Source organism: Hyaloscypha bicolor, assembly GCF_002865645.1.
Source record: "Hyaloscypha bicolor E unplaced genomic scaffold K444scaffold_10, whole genome shotgun sequence".
Taxonomy (NCBI): Eukaryota; Fungi; Ascomycota; class Leotiomycetes; order Helotiales; family Hyaloscyphaceae; genus Hyaloscypha; species Hyaloscypha bicolor.
Window position 1 is genome coordinate 3,156,922 of NW_020194512.1, and position 13,121 is coordinate 3,170,042.

Consider the following 13,121-nt stretch of genomic DNA (forward strand, 5'->3'; position numbering starts at 1 on the left):
TTTCTAGCGCTATCGCCACTTGGTAAGGGTTTGTATAGTCGCGCAATAAGGGAATATATAAAATAATATCTCTCTGGCCCTCTGGGTATCAATTAACGTATTAATTAGGGGCTAGGGTATTTAGAGACCTTAAGTTAAATTTTTTAATATAAGTATAAACTAGTATAATAAGGATTTTTTCCCTTAGTTATATAGTGCAATTATATAAGCTTTAAATATATATAATTCGCAATTTATATATATTATCTTGCCTTCATTTTTTATTTTTAGAAATTAATTAATCTTTATTATTTAATTTTATATCTTATTTATATATTATAATTCTATATTATAAAAGCTTATTTTTCTTTATATTACTTCTTATTTAATAGCCTTATTATACTAGTATATTAGAAGGCTTATAATATAATTATATATTTCTTAATTTATAATAAAATATTAATTAATTAAGCTTTAGTTTTAAAGCTTTATAATACCTTATAAATTAGAGATTCATTATAAGATATTTATTAGTAGGTAATGAGACAATAAAATAAATTAGTAAGTTATAAAACTATAGTATTAAATTTAATATAAAACTAATCTCTATTCCTCCTATAAGGTCCAGGGAAGCCTCCTCTAAATAGGAGGCCTCGATAACGTACGTATAATTAGAGAATCAAAAGCCTAAAGCCTATAATATAAACAGTAATATAATAGTGACGTATGAGGGTTGCCGATCTCCCTGATCGACACCCGAGGTCCGTCACATGCAATTTGGTCACGTGTGGCCCTGCACACATCACATATACAAATTATAAAAAAAGATAGAGCGTGCAGCCACGCACAAGCTGCCTTCAACCGTTCGAAATTAATGCTCTCGAGCCTATCAAAAACGTAGATAAAATCTTTTGACTTGAACGCTGGGGGGAGGGGGGCCCAGGCTCCCCCCTCCCCGACCACGGGGGGTGGGCTTAGGCTTGGGTTAAGCTTAGGTTAGGCTTGAACTCCCTATAAAATTTTGGTATTCCACCAAAAAGTCGCGACTAATTAGAACGTTGGAAAAAAAGGCACACTAACGAAGTAGCGAATTAGAAGCCCGAGATCATGTGATTTAAGGGTGTGGTGAGTTTTGCTTACCGTGCTCCTGCCCGGAAACCCTTCAACTTTAAGCAAGAAAGGTTAAAGGCAAAGCCTTATAATTACAGGCTTTTCGTTACTAAATTTCAGAGCAATAATTACTAAATTATAAGTTATAAATATTAAAAACTTAATACTTAACTTTTTAATAAAATATAATATAAATTTTTAGTAAAATTCCTTTATATTATTCTTTTTTCCTTTCTTTTTTCCTTTCTTTTTTCCTTTCTTACTTTCTTTTCTTTTATATTTCCCCTCTCTTATCCTTATACTTATATATATAAAGAGAGAGAAAAGAATTAAAGAAAGTAAATATTTTAAGTAATAATAGGGTATAAAGAGAAGGGGCATAATATATAGATATAGTATATAAGGGTGAGCGATTTTTGGTGGGGTGAGCACCTGCCTCACGCTTCACCGCCTTACTTATCAATCCTTATCGGGGACAGTCCGACTGTCGATTCGACTGTCCGGAGACAGTTCGTCCTTCCCCCAATCACACTTCCTAGATGACCAAACGTGGCGACCTCTCAGCTCAGGATAACCCAATGATTGGAGGAAGTATGGGACCTTGTGGTGGCCGACTCTTATGTCATCCGAGAATCAGCTCGGCTTTCCACAAGCCAAGCCAAGCGTAACTGTATGAATCTTTCGAGCAGCCATTCCAGCACAACCAAAGCGCAGCAGCGCGAGGATTCAAAGTCCGTTTCAGTCACCGCCCGCCCTAATTATCACGAGCCCCGGACTAAGACCATGGTCAACAAGTGGGTGGTCCTCATAGGGGTGGATGTCTACGAAGGTCCCAAGGTGGAAACCAAGAAAGACATTTTGGGCAAGCCCATTGAGTATGAATGCCTCCATGGGGCGGTGCTCGATATAATGCAGGTCAAAGAGCATCTGATCAAGCATATGGGGGTTAAGAAGTGCCGAATTAGAACACTTCTAACAGCGCCATGGGATGGCGAGTCCACATGCCCATCAGATGGACCCCCTACATACGACAACATGAAACTTGCGATGCAATGGGTTCTCGATAAGGCAAAAGAGGGAGACCTCGTCTACTTCCACTACTCTGGCCACGGAGCCCAGGCCACAACTGTGTACCCGACGCTGAAAGGCAACCAGGGCCTCGACGAAGCTCTCGCTCCAACAGACGCCAATAACGGCGGGAAGTATCTGCGCGACGTTGAGATTGCCCTCTGGCTCAAGAAAGTGGTGGACCGAAAGCTGCAGGCAACCATCGTACTGGACTGCTGCCACTCCGGCAGCGCGACTCGAGGTTCCGGGCGAGTCAAATTCCGCGGCATCCCTCAGACGTACAAGTCGACCGAGGCAGACAAGCCTTCGTCGATATTCATCGACGAGCTGCTTGCGCACGGCATCGGGAGGGCAGACGACGAGGTCCACGAGGGCAGCATATTAAAGGACAGCGTGTTGCTGGAGCCACAGGGCTACGCACTCCTGGCAGCATGTCAGGCCCGCCAGTCTGCACGCGAGTACGAAGACAGCAAGGGCATCTGGCACGGCGCGCTGACGTTCTGGCTGCTCGACACGCTTCGCAAGGACCCCTCGAGGGCCCGCTCCACGCGGAACCTGTACCGGCGCGTGTCATCCATGATCCAAAGCATCTACTCGGACCAGCTGCCGCTTATCGGAGGCGCGACGGACCGAGCCTTCTTCGGCATCGGCGACATCGCTCCTGTAAACTTTATTCAGGTGACTAAAATCTACACGAGTGGCGGCAAGGTGGATTGCGTGGATCTCGATGGCGGGACGCTCCACGGTGTCGACAAAGGATTTAAGTACGGCATCTTCTCCTCCACTGACGAGGAGAACACGGTTGACGTAAGCGGCGAGAGGCTCGCAGTGGTCGAAGTCATCGAAGTCACTCAGCAGAAATCCAAGGCCAAGCTGGACGAGCCAGTCAAGAAGGGCATGATTGAGCCCGGGTGCAAAGCCGTGCTTCTCAGCGTGCCACCCAAGCTTCAATTCCGGATCGGCTTCTCAAACGAAGTCAGTGCCGAAGTCGAGAGGCTGTTTCTCCAAGCATGGAATACTGTGCCCACCCAGAGGAGGGCTCGGATGCGCGTCCTTGCCAGAAGTGAACGTCTCCCTGTGACCTTCATCATCAGCGTCAACAATGCCGAGAACTTTGAGATCCTGGACAGGGACGGAGTCAGCCTCCCCAATCTCGAGCCGCCACTATCGCCTCTCCCCGCGAAGGACCCCACCTCGTCGATGAGACTCGTCTACAGGCTGGAACACCTCGCCTTGTTCAACATGGTTAAGGCGCTGGAGAACCCAGACGAGACATCGGCGATGCGCCGGGCCTTTGAGGTCACTATACTGGGCAAGTCCATACGTAGGGACTTCAGCGACATAGCGCCAGCGAAGGAGCACAACGGTGCATACGATCTCAATCACGAGGAGTACTTGAGGGTGCAGGTCAATAATACCTGGAAACAGAAGCTTCATCTAGTAGTCTTCGACCTACAGCCACTCTACGGCGTCACGCAGGTCTACCCATCGGGGGGCGACTCGGAGCCGCTTGACAAGGACCAGACGTTAGTCGTCCCGCTGCGGATGAAAATTCCGGGGAATTTTGAAGGTACGGCCTGCGTGGATACCTTCAAGTTCATCGTGACACCGGAGCCGACGCCTCTGGCCGTTTTGGAGCTTGAAGACCTTTGCGACGCCGAGAACGCTCGGAAAGGTAGTGGGTCTAACAACCCGCTGCAGGACATGTTGGACGGCCTCATGTTTGGGCTTCGGAACGGCAGATGTGAGCCTATCGATGAGTGGGCAATTAAGACGGTCAATGTTCGAACCCGCGAGATCAGCCTGCGTAGGTAACAATTCATGTATCTAGGTACCTTATTCGTAGTCAAGGTATACATTCGATGGCTAGCAGCCCTGTCATACACACATGGAAAGCCTCAAACTAGATACTAAGTCGTATGTTGTCCTCGTTGCTCCGCGAACTGGAGGGAAGGGCCTATTTCTTGGCAGGCCCTTTCATAGCGTGAAGACCAATGCCGCTTTGATTCGACAATGGATTCTGTAACTACGAAGTCTCACACGGCGACGCTTGCAAATCGCAAACACAAGGAATTCCAGTTTCGAAATTGTTTTTTGGGGTTATTAATATCATGGAAATATGCCTCACGAATCTACTTGATAGTACAAAATATAGTAGTCTAAGTTACACCTAGGGACAGGATGGACATCACTTCAAAACAACTACTATGAATGTTAGAGACCACCTAAAGCTTGGAGGACTTCCAAAGATGGATTTAATGATACCTTGTACTATACGAGATACAATTAATCCTATTAGGGTTCTTGGGGAAAGATTCTTGTGGGTCGATTCAAGATGCATTATTTAAGGGAGCGACCGGTCATGGGCGTTAAACTCTCAAGTCATAGAATAGGTATATAGCAACGCAGATCTTACCATCTGTACCGCCGATGGAGATGGTGCAGGTACGGGCCTCCAGATCCTAAAACCCGAACAGTCGCCCGGGTCACAGGCAGAGAAGAATTCAAGGAACAATCACTTAGCTAGAATATCACACGATATAACCGAGAAATCCGCTTGATGTCTACGCAGCGCGCGGAGAATTACATTAGGAAGTCAGTGTGGAATACGCTGAATACGGGGAAGAGTCGATGATATGATGCGACTTTGCTTAACAGGGAGCCCTCAGTTTCTCTAGAGAGGAAGTCAGTGTACACTTCGTACTGCGCGCCTCGAACGGAAGCAAGAGGCCGACTCCCTAGCCGCGCCGACCACGCATTGGCACGCTAGGGGAACAACGATTGTGGCCGCTAATATATTAGGATAACTACGCTCACTCTTTTTCAAGCGAGAAGGCTGCAATGGAGATTGAAGGCATTATTGCGGACAGTAAGCCCTAAGGCCAGGCTCCACAAGTGCATTCAACCCTTCAATTATAGTCAATTAAGCACGAGCAAGACTTCACAGTTTCTAGAAATTAGAATGAACTTGAAACCCAGACGAGCTAAAAGCGAAATAAACGTTAATTTTGAGTCAGAAGCTAATCCGTTGCACATAATCTTAGAACCCCCCCCCCCTTGCTAATTCCAACCGATCAAGTGGCCTTAAACAGGCTTCTGAGCCATGTGCACAACCTTGGTATGACTTCCTCGGGGCAAACTTTTATCAGGTTCCCCAATCTTGCCGTCGGTCGTCTGCTCTGCTCCCCCAGCGATTGACTGACTGCGTTGGAAAAGTCTGTCCTGAACAGAATTCGTATCGTAAAGGTAAAAGCTCAACATCGGACCATCTTTTTCCTTGCTAACATAGCTCAGTTCCATAGCTCTAGATATTTGAAGATGACTTACCCCGAATGTGACTTTGTGCCATGATCGTTCGTCGAGTGCGGCAAATCCATTATAGTTTTGTAGCTGACCGTGGAGATTTGATACGCGAGCAATTGATAGTCGTAGGCTGTTTTATCAGTCTAGTTAGGAGTAAAATGTTCATCTTCCTCCACAGACGGGAGGCAACAGTCCGCTTTATATGTTGCACCATGTCAGTTTGCAGCTCTGAGCATCTGATTCGGAGCTGCCCAAGTGGGTACCTCGTCCTTGGTGGGAATATTGGAAGCATACCAATGACCGCTGGTGAGTCTTATTCGAATATGCTAATTCTATGGTATAATAGGCTCTATCTGGGTGTGCACGTGGTGAATAGAGGTATCATATCATGCCTGAAATTATATGAGGTCTGTCAGAACCAGTGAGGCTTGCAGCTTAACGCCGCTCAATGCAGCCGAGCTGCAAGCCTGACTGCGAGGAACTTTAACAATTCTGGCCAATTGGATAGGCAAGTAACACACCATTGGCGCTCCTGCAAGGTGAATCATTCAGTCAAACCCTGACCAATAGAGAGAGGGGAGGGGAGTGGGAGTGCAGGATGTTGTGGGATCCACGCAAGTCTCTGGAAAGTTCCGCAGTAAGGGTAAGGCTGCAACGGTTTATACTTTCGGGCCTCAGACGGATTCATTTCAACGTCGATAGCTTTCACCGCCTGATATCACGCTTATGCACCAGGAGCCACATCGAACTAGAGAAAGTTATGGCGTTTCTGGCGCATGACGGAGTTTGGTTGCCCGAAGTGCCTTCTCAAGTACCTGAGCAAACCGAGACGATTTCCGATAGCGCATTGCTACCACCTGTTCAACGGAGTGGGGACATTGTTTCGAGAGACGTACCAGCGGACGAAATTGACAATGTCTGGCCATTTCCGATCTCATTTTCAGAAATGACCCTTGGAGTAGGAGATCACATTCCACATATACCTGGCCGTACTGGCGAAGAGGAAGGCAAGTCCCCAAGCCACACAATAAACATTCTATCTGGATGCACTAACCATACTCTCACAGACCTGTCCACAATTATTGGAGTCTCTCCTAATGGCCAAACGTTTGGCGTAGGACAGCGGGCTGCCTTCTTGCCAAGGACTGTTCCCCTTGCTGGAGCCTCTCTATATGAGAGTGAGGACCTGGATGTGATGCCAATATCAACTTTTCCCTTTGAATTGACAGACCGCACGCGACATCTGCATGGACATCCACTGGCAGATACGAACCAATGCTCAGAACAAGAATGGGAACAAATGAAGCCCATAATCCATCGACTGTACCTTGAAGACGGGAAGTCACTTGATGATGTTATGAGCACGATGAGTCTTGTTTACCATTTCCAAGCGAGGTATGTTAAATCTCGTACGCTTACTGAGAAGCTTCTAAAACTCAGATGGCATAGTGTGAAAATGTATAAGACCCGGTTCTCAAAATGGGGATTCGCAAAGAATTCCAAACGGTGCGGAAGAAGTGCCCGAAACAGTCAGTATCACGCTACCGCTCCTCGGCGAAGACAGAAGAGACCAATTATCGCAAGCGGTCCTGTCAAAAGCTTCGTTCGAAGACAAAATCATTCCCCGACAGCGCCTGCGGCGCTTCTCCAAAGCCCAGACAAGTATCGCCGCCAGGAGCTCACCGTTCACTGCGTCCAGAACTACATCTCTGTGCTGTTCCAAAACAGGGGTTGGATGGCAGATATGTTCGGTGTGTTTCCGCCTGCCGGAACTTCTGATCACAGCGCGGCGTGGCAGCAAGTTAGCGACCAGTGCTTTGGCGCGTCTGTTCTCATCCAAGGCTCGTCAATGAAACAGGCTTTCCAGACACTTAACGGTATCTTCCAAAGCCTCAAGCCCCTCGCTTCGTCCAGTGAACCTAGCATGATGGTCAAGTTCTGGCCAATGTGCCATAGGCTTCATGGCATATGCGTCGATATCAACGACTACCAGCTTCTGTATACATTCCTCCGCCATATCAGAGAGCTGACAAGGAACTATCTTGGTACTGAGCATCCGATGTTTCTGCTTATGGACGCCTTATCTAGCGTAGAATGGGGCGAGATGATTAACACGCTGCGGGTCGGCTATTTGAAGTCCATTCACTGCATGGAGTCAGCCATCGGTGCTGATCATGTTACAGTCCTGTCAATGTGGTCAAACTATATCAAGTATTGGGATAGACAAAGTCTGCACCAAGCAGTCTTCATTGCAAATTTCACACGGCTTCTAACTGCAGCTGATGCCCAGTTTGGGAGAAAGTCAGAGAAAGCGATCTCGGTCTTGCATGGCTTCACCTATGCCTCATTTTACAACTTCGACGACCAGACGTTGAGCCGACAACTAGCAGAAGACTTGCTTGAAAGAACGAGGGAACTTCACATAAATGGCGAATACCAGTGGGGCTTTGAGTCTCAATCCTTTGCCTTTTCTTCCAAGGTCTTGGCTTTGCTCTGTCTCCGAGAAAACCTGAGAGATGAGAGTCGAACCTACTTGGCGGATGCGATTTCTTGTTTGGGGCATGGTGATAGAGAATGTAAAGTTCGAGCAGTTATGCTGGCGGAGGACTTGGAAGGCTGGCTGACAAGCTGGAACGACACCTACAGCGCGGAAGTACTAAGACTTCAGCGGATGAGACTCTTGTCCATTCTGTCCGATGGTAAATGAGGGTTGTGGAAATCAATGCAATCAATAATTCTACTTGCGTATTACTTCCTGGATTTTCAAGGTTCAATATCACCATCGCAAATCAATTTGAAGATATACTGTTAAAATAAGGAACAGAGCAGTGAAACCGACTTAACCCCAGTACTGTTGAGGTGGTGGGATTGCTCCAACCCTCAGCTGAGAATGAGTCGCTTTTGATATGACAATCATTGTCCTCCCTCTTGGTCAGCCTGAACAATTCCGCCACCCCCAAAGAGACGACCCCAGCCGTGCATTTTTAGGCTCGACAACTGAGAGGTTTTTGCGTACTCCAGGTTTTGGCATCCCATTCCTTCGGAATCTGTAGTACCGAATTATCCTTGGACGAGACATGCTTTGTGGTTTTCTCCCTGATTATGTTACACTTATCCTATTCCATCAAGCCACTGCTTCCGCCTGATGGTGCCTATGAAAGCTCATTATTCTCGATAATATTTTATATATTAATCAAAGCATACTCCTTCCCCTTCGAGTAATAGCCTCCAAATCCCTCCCCTCCTGTGCAAATGCCAACTCGTTCAAAATCTCTTCACTACCACCCCCAACAACCATGACCCTCACGTCGCGACTAATTTGCTCGATCCTCGCTCCCTTCCCCGTCCGTGAGTAGCCTAATCCGCCCATGATCTGCTGCGTTTCGCGGACAGCTTGCTCGAGTGCCCTTCCGGCTGTGACTTTTAATAACAGCTATTTACGTAGGCAGTACTCAAACTAATCGCTATTACGTTAATAGTACTCTCCTAATAAAGTATTATAGAGACAGTACCTGATTATATATTCTGTATATATCTTATATACCACAAAAAGGAGCTCTTATTTGTGGTATATGAGATATATGCCGATATATATTATATAAATAATACTCTCATAATATAATATTGCAGAGACAGTCAGGCTCGGCAAAAATACCAGTATTAATAGTATTAATACTTGCCCCATATTTTAATTATTATTTAATTATTCTTATTTGCTATTATATTATATAACTTAAAAAATTAAAGATTTGTAAGTATTAAGAATGCTAATAATTTGGTTTAAATAAATATATAAAATAACTAAGTTTTTAATTAAAATATTAAAATATATTAAAATAGTGATTTTTCGAGTTTTGCGATCCTGATAAGCTTATTACTAATTGTTTAGCGTACAGTCCCTAAATTTTAGGCAGTTTATCGTTAAATTTATAGGCTAGAGGCCCCTAAATTTTCGCGCAAATTTAGTAATAAGGTATCGATGCTAAAATTTCTGGTATTTTTGCCGAGCCTGGAGACAGTACCCAATTAATTAATATTATAGGGGGGACTTGCTCAATACCTATTGTGGGAGGGAAACTGCGACAAGACAAAAACCCACATAAAGTATACCAGAGCGCAAAACGTGACTTGACAGCAAAACAACAAGATCAAAAGCGTAAATAGTAAAGCATAAACAGTATACAGTATGCAAAAGCTCAATTGATTGAATATGGAGGAGGGATTATTATCTAGGACTACAGAAAAAGCAGCTTTCTTATGTGATTCCCGCAAGTCACGTGCAAAAGGCCGCGGCCTTTGCCATGTAACCAAAACCTCAAAACCGCCAAAATAATATGATTTTTGGAGGGTACGGCCTGCCGTACCACAATAGCCTTGATTTAATCCTTATAAATGGGAGAGATATAATGGATAATTCTCTCTCTCTTAGTATTATTAGGAACATAATAGTCCTTATATATATTTATATACTATTTCAAGAATATAGAGATATTACTTCCCTAAAACCATAATACTTCAGGAGCTCCCGCAAGTGGCAGGTTTAAACCCGGTACTAGTATATACTTATTCTCGGTTATATTAATCTTAATAATTTCTTCCATAGCTAATTATAGAGTTTCTATACCTGAGACTTCTATTAATAAGGTTCCTAAAAGGCTAATTTCCCGTTTAAGTATATCTTTTGGTTTAGGAACCGGGATTTGGGAGAAACCGGTTAATAATAATAGATATAGTCTAGATTTGAGTTTTAGTATTAGTAGTAATAAAGTAGTAGCTTTTCTAGTTTTATTTCTATTCTATTAGCTTAATACCTATAGTATTCTTTCTTAATTTTACTAAACTAGATATATCTAATAATACTATTAAAAATAATAATAAATATAATTTCACTAATTTCTCTAACTTTTCTGAATTCTCTTTTTTATTTCTATTTAGTATTCTTTTCTTTCTCTAGAAGCTTTTCTAGATTATCTATATAATTTCTTATTTCCGATTTCTTTTCGATTTTTATTTCCGGTTCATATTTATTATTCTATTTAAAATTAAGGATATTTCCTCTTTTAAATATCTTTTCCGGATTTAGAAATAAGCTTTTTTACTAAAACTAATACTACTTCTATTCCGGTTTTTATTATAACTAAAAATAATATATAAATTATTAATATAACTTTATTTCCGAGTACTAAAGTCTATTTCTAATTAAGGTCTAATTTATATTATTTTAGTATAATATTTCTTATTTTATTTTCTTTATTTCTTTTTTTATTTACAATTAGGCTTATTCTTATTACTCTATATATTATACTAGTAATTATATCTTATAGTTAACTTATATCTAAATTACTAGATATATCGGAAATTAATATAAAATACTAAAATTAATATTTATATATTTTTAATATTTTAGTCTTAGACTTAAGGTATTATAATAGTTCTTTTCTCTTTAAACTTATTAAGCTAATAATCCGCCTTATAGAAATTTCTCAGAACTTTATAAAAGTATTATCTTAACTATAAAGTTTTAATTATTCCTGTATTATTTATTATAAAATATATAAAAGAGAAATTATAATAAAATAAAAACTTATATAAAATACACTAAAATATAAAATATAACTTAATAGTAAAATAATAAGATTAAAAGTATAAATAGTAAAATATAAATAATATATAATATATAAAAGCTTAATTAATTAAATATAGAAAAGAAATTATTTTCTAGAACTATAGAAAAACCAGCTTTTTTATATAATTCCTATAAGTTATATATAAAAAACCGCGCCTTTTATTATATAACTAGAATATTAAAACTATTAAAATAAAGTAATTTTTAATAAAGTATAGCTTATTATGTTATATTATCTAACTATTTTATAAAATTATCTTTTTTATAAAAAGATTTACTTTTTCTATAATTACCTAAATACCTGAAACTTTTAAGCTTTAAAACTATTAAGTTTTTCCGGAATCTTAATATTTTATTTTTTAAATTCTACTTCTTAAATTTCTTATTATAAATGAAATTTTTACCTTAAATATAATAACTTTTATTTATTTATCTCATAAACTATTCTTTTTTCTATAAATCTAATCTTTTTATAAATTATTATATTCCGAACTAGATATAAACCTATAAAATATATAATAATAAAACCTATTATAATAAATAATTTCTTTATTAGATTTATCTAATTTAATTATTCTATATTTATAAGAAATAATAATTTTAAGAAAATAATAATAAAATAGAGATATAAAATTAATCTAGATATTATTATAATATAGGAGATATTCGAATTCTTAAATACTAAACTATTTTAATATATTTTCTATAAAATAATTAATAATAACTTTTAGAAACTATTTAGATATAACTTTAAGAACTTTATTTAATAAAGGAATTTTAATAAGTTTAAACTCCCGGAAATATTATACTTATATAAGATTCTTTAATATAGTAATATATATATATATATATATATAATAAAATACTAGTACCTTTATTATTATAATTACTCTATTTTTTATTATTAAAAAAATATATATAATATATTTAGATAAATAAGAATTTATTAGTAATTAGACTAGATCTTATAAAGAAATTAATTCTATTAGGCTTTATTACTTTTATAAAAAACAAATACCTAGAATTTATTATTTTTAATATTTTTATATTACTATTATTACCTTTTTTTTATTATTATATCCTATATTTCTACTAGCTTTATTATTATTACTATAATTATATTTAAATACTTTCTAATTATCTTTTTTATTTTTAATTATAAAACTTATTAGGAAAATTATTAAAATCTATATTAAAAAATAAAAGTATAATAGATTTAATAATAATTTTAATTATAAACTTATTATTTTCCTTAATATCTACTAATATATAAAACTTCTATAAAAGGTACTAATATAAGCTTTTTTTATTATACTAAAGAAACTAGCTCAAGACTACTTTTATAATAACTAGCTCTTTTAATATATATATAAAAAGGCTTATATTAATATTTATTGTTTTTTAAAAAGCCCTAGATTTAAATATTAAAATTTAGATAAGTGAAATACTATTATATTAGCTTTTATAATAGCTAAATTCCCGGAAAAAATAATATTTGAGACTATTTAATTACTATTTAGATTTCTATGTTATTTTAATTAAGAGTTTTTTTTTAGCTATTTCTACTATTTCTATTTTATTAATAATTATAGCTAATATTCTTATAAATAATCTTATTTCCTTTCTCTTATATACTAGATAATAAATAAAAACTATATTTTAAAGCCTATTAAATCTTTAATAAAAGATATCTAGACTTTTATAATTAATATTAAAGCCTCTAGATATTTAATTACTAGTTCTAACTAATTTCAAGCTTTATAATAAACTAATAATAATATTAAATTTAATAAAACTATTAAAGGCTAAGTTAATATCTAGTTTAGTATTAGATCTATAATAATAAATATACTAGTTAGATAAATATAATTCTATTTTTATTTAGCTTAGCTAATATAAATAAACTAGAGATCTATTTTAATAATTTTACTAATTATATTATTATTTCTACTAGAAATTATATACCTATAATATAATATTTCAAATACTTTTTCTTGCTTTAGAATATTATATTATAAGGCTTTATTTCCGAAAT

The 13,121-nt window shown here is 38.4% G+C and overlaps 2 protein-coding genes across 2 annotated transcripts; both read left to right on the forward strand.

Moving 5' to 3' along the window:
- The first annotated feature begins 1,728 nt into the window (after positions 1 to 1,728).
- Positions 1,729 to 4,157, forward strand: K444DRAFT_606441 (uncharacterized protein). The gene has a single exon (XM_024878994.1). The coding sequence runs from the start codon at positions 1,762 to 1,764 to the stop codon at positions 3,970 to 3,972; it is 2,211 nt and encodes a 736-aa protein (XP_024744408.1). The 5' UTR covers positions 1,729 to 1,761; the 3' UTR covers positions 3,973 to 4,157.
- Positions 4,158 to 6,293: 2,136 nt separating this feature from the next.
- On the forward strand, positions 6,294 to 8,245 carry K444DRAFT_658532 (uncharacterized protein). The gene is made up of 3 exons (XM_024886267.1): positions 6,294 to 6,467; positions 6,528 to 6,855; positions 6,910 to 8,245. The coding sequence occupies exons 1-3, from the start codon at positions 6,407 to 6,409 to the stop codon at positions 8,165 to 8,167; spliced, it is 1,647 nt and encodes a 548-aa protein (XP_024744409.1). The 5' UTR covers positions 6,294 to 6,406; the 3' UTR covers positions 8,168 to 8,245.
- The last annotated feature ends 4,876 nt before the right edge of the window (positions 8,246 to 13,121 follow it).